This window comes from Halyomorpha halys, unplaced genomic scaffold (assembly GCF_000696795.3).
Source record: "Halyomorpha halys isolate HHAL.00 unplaced genomic scaffold, Hhal_1.1 Scaffold276.1, whole genome shotgun sequence".
NCBI classification, from domain to species: Eukaryota; Metazoa; Arthropoda; class Insecta; order Hemiptera; family Pentatomidae; genus Halyomorpha; species Halyomorpha halys.
This window is the reverse complement of record NW_027105171.1, coordinates 723,448-734,573: the sequence shown is the minus strand read 5'-3', so window position 1 is coordinate 734,573 and position 11,126 is coordinate 723,448. Positions and strand designations below refer to the sequence as shown.

Here is an 11,126-nt window from a genome sequence, read left to right as displayed (position 1 = left end):
AGAGGAGAATATCCACAATATCACATCTTCTCGCTCAAGACGATTACTCAAGAATCATGAGATAAAGGAAACAACATTTTTCTCCATTCCTGAAATTAAAGGCAAGAATTTTTTGATTAGGTTTTCCTTAAAGGTGTATTATCTACATTATCTGCTAAAAAAAGTACCCGCTAAATTAATAAATGCTATAAAATCTGCATAACATGATCCGATGATAACCAATCAACAAATTATTGGGATAAACGGAATAGAAACTTGGGCCTTTAACCAAAGTAAAAGAGTTAACCATGTTGTCATCCTTGTTAATATTGTAATCCTAAATTTATTAAGAAATATAGAAGGCATATGTTCATATACCCATGTTTTCCCCGCCATATTGTATGCTTGTATCTAGTGTGAGTGAACTGTTATGAGAAGAGTTTATGAGTAATAAAAAACCTTGTATTTCGAATCTAGTGTTATTTATTAACCAACAATCCTGACCCTATTCATTTTTATCAAATTAATGAACTTGATTTACAAAATCTATACAAAGAGAGGATAGCACGGACAGTCTTTTAAATGTGGAAAATAAGGATGATTACTGATGATTATTGACTAGCTAAAGTTTTGGATTACGCAGACGATATTGTTCCTAGATAAAAGACAAATAAAAAACTAAAGTGAATAGTGAAAAGCTGAACTACAATAACATAACTTGGAATTGAGTACCAGGAAAAGTAAATTGGCAGCATGGAATAAGAATTCATAATTCGATGCAAGAAAGAAATACTAGAAACACTCTACCAAACACAAATATTGGAACTTTACATCAGGAAAGGAAAATTCAATCAAAAATTTTTCAACAGAATAAAAAGTATTGATAAATTTATGAATATTACACAAAGTTTCCTTTGATAAATTCCGCTTTTGTTATCTTCTCTTGTGCCAAGCGTTTCTGTTATGTTAAAAATACAATTGTAATACTTACCAATGTGTATCTTAAATAATAGTCCATCCGGTTCGCTTCCAAGCAAAAATTTAGGCTTTACATATTTAATGTTCCTTTTTTCGAAATAGGAATACATACTTTTGATTTTGAAATAAAGCAAAATGAACAATGTAGAGATAGCTACCAGTACGTCAATTTTCCAATCATTTGTAACAAGTCCCATAGTTAGAGCTGAAAAAGTACCATGTAACTAGTATTTTGAACTAAATTGTGAGCGAATGTGAAAACAATAAACCATCTTCAGTAACTGAAGATAATGTGCTTATATAGTTATATAATATAAACTGTATGTGGGTATTACTACTGATTTATTGTACTATATTTACAGTATAAACTAGTTTATGTGAGATAAAGTAATAAGTATATACAGAATATGTATAATAATTATCATAAGTATATTATATAACTATATTACTAACGTTGGTTTTTATTTCATTGCTCCATTTTGTATTTTGTGAGCCGATGGGAGGTCTCCTCTTGATTTCGGCATGTAGGTGATGTGCAGTTTCATGTATGCTTGAAATAAACCATCTTAAAAAATGGTTCTATACATACTTGTAACCATCTTTGAATATTTGCTGTTTTCCAAGTCCAAGCTTTGAGTTGGGAGAAGCGTAAACGTATTCTTTCAAAATATATTTTGTAATATTCTCTATATGATATTTTATAAATGTAATCTTTAAATAAGAAACTAATTTTTTCTTCGGCTCTTAGACGGTGTAGTTTCTGGAGTGATAAAAAGAACCGTGCTTGGTGTAGGGTATCACACATGTACGAAGAACTCCTATAGAAGTTCGAATACTTTATCTAATTGAATCATATATTTGCCTATTGAAAATTATAACAAAATGAAGAACAGCGATTACAATGTAATTAGTAATCAACTTATATAATTATTAGTCTCTTTTGAAGTATTTTTTGTGTCAAAAATCGTATAAAATTTAACAGCGGTTGATTTTCTTTCTATTGAATGAATTCTATTGGTAGGAGAGTAATATGCATTGTTATTTTGAGGAAAAGGAACATTAAAAACCACATATTTATTGCAGTAACTCCATTACTTCTTATAAAAAAAATAAAACACTAGCCAACAATATCATTATCGTGTCTAAAGTCCATATTGAACAATTAGAATGATAAAATATGCAATGATGTATAATTTAGTCATTATTATCTATTTTAAATTGTATTAGGGATGGACCAGCTGGAGTTATTATAATAACACATTGCTCCTAATTGATCTATTTTTATGAAGTATATTTTCAAGAATATCTAGTACCTTTTATCTCTAGAATGGTGCATACTAAGAACCTTAGTTCCAGTACAAGTATCGAAAAAGAAGTAAAGGACCCAGTACCAGAAAGTAAGGACCTCTGCTAAGATAGTGCAATAGAAGATCCATTGAAACACGCAAAGGTAATCCCTGTGTCGCCAGTTCACTTCTTGTCCATTGGTGTTCAAAAATCTATTTTTTTCATATCCTCAGCTGGAGATGACGACTTTTTATAACACCCAGTTTCTCCTCGATTCTTTAGAAATTAAAACCGATGGGTCAAATCAGTTGAATCCTCAGCTATTAACTGCTGCCATAAATTCGAAATGCTTCTTTTGTAGATTAATTCGGCACCAACAGCTTCTTGTCCAGCTCTCAATGCCATTTGGAAACTTAGAAGAAAGAAAGCTCATTATGCATAAGTCTTCTAACTACACTCTATCCGCTCTTTGCTTTGCATTACTACATACACAACTCCTCATGAGCATATGTTCTTCCATAAGAGAAAATACAGTTCAGGCGTTTTTCTTCCCCTATGGTTAACAACTCCTAGGAAATTTCTGAGGAGGAAACAAATCTGGCAGAACAAATATGATCCTCTTATGCAAGAAGTAACTTTATTGGAATCTAGACAACTTCATTAGGGCAAAAAGACTACCGTAAACCTTAGACACCTCGCTCCAACTGGAAATAATGATAGGAATTTGGTTGAAGAGGAGAATTTTGAAGAATTTCCAATCACAGACAACTCCATCAATTCTTCTTCTGATACCACCCAAGTCGAAGTATATAATAGATTTGATTCACCGACTAGGAACTAGAGTACCGGGGACTCCCAGAATTGAAAATTAAATTAAGAAATCAAAAAGGACCAGCCATTGAAGAAGCTCCGTCTCCAGCCAAATGTCAACCCACCCCTCAACTGGTACTCCAAAGGTCAACTGGAACCAGACAGCCTCCATTATTTATGAAATAATATGTCCTTAAATGAATAGGGGGAGAATGTGACGAAATATCTCAATACCTAATACTACCATATTTTAATATTTTCTTAATCATTTTTGTCAAGAGATGATCGATCAATCGATTTAGTAGACACAGTGGCAGTTTCGGAGAACTCTATTGACAAACCTGCATCAAACTATGTAAATTTAGTAAAAAGATTCGGTTCGGGAGCCGGTAAAATCACAGATAGTGGAAAATACAGCACCCGTTTCTAATAATATAACCTCAAACATGCTGACCAACCTAGAGAAAGATAACTTTGGCAGATACACTACTACCATTGAAAGATCTTGTTTCATCGGACAACAACTATCCCCATTCGTACGTCAAGTCCTTCCTAGTTACTGTCGCAATAACAAAAGACCAAGATTTACCAGCCAAGGATCAGATGGAACCTCCTGCATCTCATGAGTTCTCTCAGAGTTTCCTTCATCTCATATTTATTATTCTTTCCATTAGCTATGCCTTTTTGTAGCAATACTCACATATGTACTCTTTCTGGTTCTATTAATCTAAACTTAGTAAGCGATGTTCTGAGTTAACTTCTCCTCCAGGCAAACTTTAAATCCACGACCTCACCAAAAAATGCCACCTGAAATAATGTATTGTACTATATCAAGTGACTACATTTTCTCTTTTGACACCAACGGAATAGATCCATAAGAATATAAACTTTATGAAAAATTTTGCCAGTACTCTAGATTAACAATAAGTTGAACATCTGGGTTGCACAATAAATAATATAATAAATTTACGTATATAGACCATTTGTGCTCTAACTACCCGATCTCTTCCTTTATAAAATAATGCCCAAAACTTCTTATCAAGAATTTTTATTACGTTCAACAATTAATATGTTAGTGTATACAAAGTTGTTCTTTTAATGTATAATTTAAGCAACGATATTATTATGTGATAGAGGGATTCAGTATTGTGTATGGCATTTATACTGTTTTGTAAGAAAGCGGTTTTCAAGAATACAATGGCGATTATCTTTTACCTGCCTGATTTAATTTAGCAATAGAATACGTTATTAGAAATGTGATGCATACCGAAAAGGGTTTAACTTTAGATGCTAAAATACCCATGCTTGGGTATTTTTTGCTGATGATTTAATGCAATTTGGCGGGAACGAGGAAACTACAAAAATAAATTCAATCACATTGCTAAATGCTAGTACAGAAATAGGTTAAAAAATAATATACATGAATTTTGGGGTCTTGAGGAACTAGAAAAAACGAAATTTATGGAAGAAATAAAGGCGAGGTTAAAGGGGAAAGTACTTGTTATTTTTCAGTTTTTAAATTGCTTAGATCGCGCCTTCTCTCCTGAAACTTAAAAGTTTGAATTTACAAAACTATTATGCTTCTTACAATTCTTTAGAGGTGCAAAACGTGACCTTTTACACTAAAAATTGTGCGTGATAAAATAAATAAGTGAAAATAAAATATTACGTAAAATAACAAATAAAAAAGGATGAGTTAACTTTTCAAATGTTGTTGAACTGAATTGAGTTGACCGTTTCAAAAGTCCGATTTTGAATATGCTTAAATTTAAATCATCATAAGAATGAGACAAATCTCGTCTTTACAACGGTAACAAATTATTTTGATTGCGTTGAAGTATAGACGAATAATAAAGGATATTATTTGGTCTTGAAAATTACCAAACAATTCCATTCTCTCCGGAAAGTGAGAAAAATGTCAATTTAGCTATATATGTTTATATGTCATGGTTTTTCATAGTGCTGAATCAAGTGGGCCACGTTGGATGTTCAGTAGTCACAGTTGAGGAAGAACTGAAATACAAACTTCCAGAAGCTTGTTCAGTCTTCATGGTAAAAGCCTACTCCATTAAAGAGGCTCGCATGAGAGTCTGTAATGCTGAAAATAAACAAATCATCATTGTAAAAGATTCCTCGAATGTCCTAAAAGCAATCAGTAAGTTAGAAAGTCAGCATCCTGTGATAAAGGAAATACAAAATTTAATAAACTTGTTTTAGAATATAAACTCGATAGTTTTCATATGGGTCCCCTCGCGGGTATAACTGGCATTGAGAAAGTTGATGCACCTGCTAATTCAGCTCATTATCAAAATACACCACAAGTAACTATTATAGAGATGATCCCAAGAGAAGACTGGACACATCAGTTTCGCACTCTTGCTCAGGAAATTTGGAACCAAAATTGGAAAACAAACGGTGCTCAGCTTTTGAATGTCAAAAAAGAGATCACTCGGTGGAAAACCTTCAGAGGAAAGTCAAGGAGAGAAGAGGTCATCCACATTCGTCTCCGAATTAGGCATTGCAAATTTTCAAACGGCTACCTGTTTCATGGTCTAGAACTACCAACATGCGTAAACTGCCAATTAAGAAGAACGGGGAAACACGTGTTATTGGTGTGCCCCCTCTTCGCTACTCTGAGGAAACAACTCATGATAGGAACAAGCCTGGATAAGATCCTACAAGACAAAGAAAATGAAGTAGAGAAACTGATGTTTTGTTTTTTTAATGCTACAATATATCAGAATATAGTAAATGTCGTATGATCTACCAATGACCCTCACGGGTAAAGGTGGAATGAACAATTTAAAAATTGAAAAATTTATTCTATACTTATTTACTTTTTTTTTTAATAGTGAAAACGCCTCATTTACTAATCTAGAAACATAAGTTTATGAAATATAAATAAATAATTTTTCTTACTTTCCAGAAAGGGTAAATTTGTTCGAACATTATTATGTTCAATAAATAGCTTCGAGACGATATCTTAAAATCATAAATGTAGAAATGTTGTAATGAGAAATGAAATGAGTAGAAATGTATTGGTTTTTTGTTTGAGATAATAAAATTAATAGAAAGTTGATAAAAAAACAAAAAACAGATGTTGGTATAAAGTTCATGTTAGTACATTTCAAAAGGTTTGGTACCGTTTTTGTTTTTAATTTTTCTCCGGAAGATTACGGATTTTTTGTTTTTATAGATCTGTTTTATTAGATTAATAATGTTTTATATTTATTTTTATTATTTAAAGAAGAGTAGGAGAAACAAATTTAGAGAAAATCAAGTTAATGAGTGCGTCTTATTTTTGAAAAACTTTTATTATTATGGATTGTGTATTATATTTCATTAATTTGCGGAAAATTTGCTTGTGTTCATCTCACACGTTGTTGTGTCTTTGTTAAGATTTAAATTTTACTTAGCGATGTTGATACTCTTTTTTCTGTCATTTTTTTTATGGAGCTGTGTTATCCTATTTTTTTGTTGATCTGTCTGCAGTTTTTTGGGGTAGGCCGGTTCTTTTTTTTTTAGGAGCCTAACTTTGTCGGATCTGTAGCATTATTTTTTTCTTTGTTCAGACGAGCGTTTTTTTTTGTGCACTCTTCGACATTTTTTATATTATTTGACGATATCCTTAATGACGATATTCCGGGCGAAGAACCCTATTACTGTATATTTTTCGACCGAATTCGAACGTTTTAGTGCCGTTGAAAAAAGGAATTTCCTCACATTCTAATGATAAAAATAAAGTTCTGATTTCTTAAATTTAAGACAATAAAAATTTAACCGAATATATTTAAATAATTACAAACTTATTGTTTTATATCTCAAATTCAAATTCAAATCACCAAGTTGGATGATATATTTTAACATCCTTTGGATACAACCTAATTTTGAGCTTGATCGTTAGAACACCATACAAAAACGTAATTTTTGTATTGGCATCAATTCGCGAAAAAACATAATGCTCTAGCCGTAAAATTTATTTTCGCTTCCAGCACTCCAAATATCAGCCACAATTGTCATTCAAATTTCAAAATTTTTTTTTAGACCTGTGTAATTATTAATGTCTAATAGTGATCACAAAACCAATGTATACACATACTTACAGCTGTGAGATTAATTGTTTAATCTATATACACTTAAATTGATCAAAGTGACCTCACGAGAAACTTCTTCTGTCGGCAGTCCAAACTAAACTGAAGAGTTTCAGGGACTGTTGGAATTTCCTTAAGTGACGTTAAAGTTTTCTTGTTACACTGCCTAGCCTTCTGCAGACCATCAGAAAATTTTTCAATAGAAGATTTCAAGTTCACCATTTAGCTCGAGCATTTAGCACGTTCTTGTTTGGAACGTGCTCAGGAACCTTGAAGATGTGAAAATAAAGATAAGACAGGATACTTCGACTCCGATTAAGACTGAGGGATTATTTAATCATAAAATTTAATTATGACAATCAAGAAGTCAAAAATGATCTTATATGCGAGTGAGAAATCGTTTCGGTATGATCCTAAAGCTACCATTGAATCCGAATCAGCAATTGTTAGTTTGTTTTTGCTTAATTGCGCAGAAAATGATTGCTTATCAACGCCATTTGTACCTTATTTAATTTTGCTTACATTTTATTATTTTTTTAAATTTGATTATTATTTATTTATTTGTTTTATTTTTTTTTCCCCGTTCAAAGTTATATTTTTGTCAGTAAAACTTTTTATTTCAAAAACTGAAAAACTAATTCTGTTGTTTTATCATTGTCTCCGAGGATTTTTGAAATATCTGGGTTTAATCCTAAGCTATTGAGGTGTGAATTGAAATATGGACATTGTTGGAAAATATGGCTAATTGTTAAATTGTTGTTGCAATACTTGCAGTTCTGTGGCGTTTCTTTTGAAATAAAATAGGGGTGGGTGAGCCTCGTGTGACCTATTCTTAGCCTGGGCAGTGCGACCTCCTCTATACGGCATTTGCGGCTGGAAGTACCCCAGGACCTGACGCCCTTTTTAATAATTTTTAGTTTACTACTTAGGCTTTCGTTCCATAAAAATTTCCATTTATGCTTCATTTTCTTTTCAAGGGGTTTGTTCATTTGCTTCAAAATTTCTTTACCCCGTCCTGGAATTGGGAGTACTTTTCTTACAGGATGATGGACCAGTTCATTCCCTGCGATTCCTACATGACTTGGAACCCCCATTTAATTGGAACACCCATATTGTGTTGAGTGTTTAAGTAAGAATCGATGCAGGAAATTTTCGGAAGCTCTAGATACATACAATTTAAACCTTTTAACGAGCTTAATGGGTCTGTAATTATTGTTACACTGTTGTGGTTCAAAGACAAACAGAAGTGAAGTTCTGCTGCTATTGCATTGAGTTCGGCAGTGAATTTGTTGCATAGTTTGTGCTGTTTAATTTTGTACGTTGAGTCAATAGTTACGAAGGATTATCCTGCTGATTGTTCTGATTTTGATCCGTCTGTGTAGATTATAAAGGATTTCAGCGTGTTTTCAATTAGACGAGAAAAATGATCTTCATATTCAGCTGGTTTATTTTTGGAATATTTGGACAGGTCAAGAATTGTTTTAGGACGTTGGAGAGCCCATTGTGGATGATTGTTTTCGGATTTTCCAGTTGTGTTCGTTTGGAAAAAAGCGAAATATATACTTAATTAAATATGTATACTTTATGTTTAATTAAAGTTTAGTTAATCGTGCTCGTGGATTTGTTAATTTTCATTTTTGCCAACTTACATTAACTATAGGTTGATTTATTCGTCCATATCAATTACCAAGTTTTATTAAAAATATAGATTTGATTGAAAAAATACAATATATATTTTAATATAAAGTTTATATTCGCAGTTATGAAAAATAATTACAAATGTTATGAAATTTGATGAACATTATCTTAAAATAACCATATTTCATCACATTTTATTGTAAAAAATTGAATATTTCTAATTACTATGATCTATTTTATGAACCCTCAAAAATAGTCCGTGCAGAGGAGTGGAAGTTGGAACCCTTGGGTTCAGCTTGATGTCTTCATCACCACGTTTGTCCATAGGACTTAAATCGAACTCGTATTTGTCCAATGACCTTGCTAAAATAGTGGTCACAACAGCTTCGGCAAATCGTTTTCCTGTAACAACAAAAGTATTGATAAAAAAATGATAATTGTAATTTTTGTTTTGTTTTGGGATATGCCTGTAATTGGGCCCAATGCAGTCATTGGGGCTTAAACATAATTTAGATTCCATTATAGTAGCCTAAACTTTTTAAAGCTTTGAACATACTGAAGGATTGTCCGCTACTAGCACTTTGTGTTTCATTCAAAGTACTTGATAATCATTTTTGTAAAATATTTTTTTTTTTCGAATTTGTTGCTTTTCTTGCAGAAAGCGTTTCACTATTCCTTACACCCTATTCTCTCTGATAACATACAGAAATCCCTGATAACCCATCCACCTCCAAACTATTTGTACATGCCTTGACCTCTAGCCTTAAATTTAAATTATTGTATTAATAATAATTATATGATAGCAATTCATGCAACAGAAGGTATAAATCGATAAAATCATTTGATATTGATTCAGCTTAATATTACGAGTTTAGAAGTATTTCGGAACATGAATCTATTAAAGATACTGTTCTAATTAACATTTTTTTAATATTCCCAAAATAAAAAGCTTTCAAGTAAAAATTACATTAAAAAAAAAAAGTTTACCTATACATATCCTCGGGCCATCTCCAAAAGGCAAATAGGTTCCGTTGGCTGGTGGATTTTCAAACCTATCGGGTTTAAATTTCAAGGGTTCTGGAAAATACTTAGGGTCTCGTTGTATGGAATAGGTGGGTATTAAGATGTTCAGCCCTTTCTCAATGAACGTTCCATCGGGTAAGGTGTAGTCCTTTGTACATTCTCGAATCAGCATAGTTACAGGTGGATGCAACCTCAAAGTTTCTGAAAATGATTTCATTTTGTATTGCATATGTGATTTTTTTTTTGTTATTAATTCAGTCTTTCAACGAAAAACAAATAATTTATATCGAATACATTGAAATGATCATAAGAGGCTATTGTGATAGTGAATAACGGAAAATCTAATGGATAATGAGGTTGGTCATTTTATTAAAATATTATGGATATATTTGTTAAGATATAAATACAATTGATAAAGAAATGTCCTCGGATGACGAAAATGATGAAATGGAAGGATAAGCAAATAAAAATTAAAATAAAAATTTGTGTGATTTAAAAAAAAGAAATCTGAAGCCCCAGTTAGTTGAAAATATTGGCAAAAATATATTTTTCGTTCGGTATGAAAGTTAGTATATCAAAAAATTTTAATGGTGCGAAAAATTATTTTATTTCACCATAAAAATAAATAAATATAATTCAATTAAAATGTAAATATCACATAGCTAGTTCAGTTGATTCAAATGATTTCAATTGTAAACTATGTAGGTATAAAAATAAAAAAAAAATAAAAAAAATCAATTTTGGGTTAACCAATGTTTGAAGCGTCTTTTGGTTTTTGTAACTTTTTACTCATTTAAACTTATTAACTTATAATATTAACTCAATGAATCCCCTTAATAGCGGACTTTCCTATCTCAGTTTCTTCTTAAATATACAGGAATTAATAAAATTAGAATTTAAGGTGTTCTTTCACTAACCGGTATTACTTTGCTCAATGAACTAAAGAATAGTTTGAGAGAATGGAAGGAAAAAAAAACCCAATATCTTCCTAACAACATATCCTTTTTAAATTGTAATTAGATATAGTGAACTGAACTTAATTAGATATAACAGTAAGAGTCATTTATTTTTTTTTTAAGTTAAAAATTTTAATTTTGGATTAATGGTTGAATACATTCGTCTTATTAAGATAATAGAAATTTTAAAAGGTTTAGAAAAAATAGTTAAATATAAGCTACATGTATTTATTATTATTAATATTATTAAATTAAGCAAATAAAATTACCTGAAATGACATTATTCAAGAATTTAAGCTCCTTTAAGGAATCAAATGTAAATTGACCATACTTTGCTTTGACCTCTTGCACCTCCTTTCTTGCT

At 31.3% G+C, this 11,126-nt stretch overlaps 1 protein-coding gene and 1 long non-coding RNA gene across 2 annotated transcripts in view; both read right to left on the bottom strand.

The window, feature by feature from the left end:
• Positions 1 to 24: 24 nt before the first annotated feature.
• LOC136796168 (uncharacterized) lies at positions 25 to 7,273 on the bottom strand. The gene is made up of 3 exons (XR_010843872.1): positions 7,158 to 7,273; positions 971 to 1,162; positions 25 to 89 (listed from the first exon to the last, which is right to left on the bottom strand). It is a non-coding gene; the product is annotated as an uncharacterized lncRNA (long non-coding RNA).
• Positions 7,274 to 8,985: 1,712 nt separating this feature from the next.
• The window catches only part of LOC106680668 (probable cytochrome P450 6a14), a 38,624-nt gene continuing 36,483 nt past the window's right edge, over positions 8,986 to 11,126 (bottom strand). The window contains exons 6-7 of the mRNA XM_014420536.3: positions 9,771 to 10,007; positions 8,986 to 9,185 (exon numbers count right to left, since the gene is read on the bottom strand). Coding sequence (XP_014276022.3) covers positions 9,001 to 9,185; positions 9,771 to 10,007 — 422 coding nt within the window. The 3' untranslated portion in view covers positions 8,986 to 9,000. The remainder of the gene's footprint in view (positions 9,186 to 9,770; positions 10,008 to 11,126) is intronic.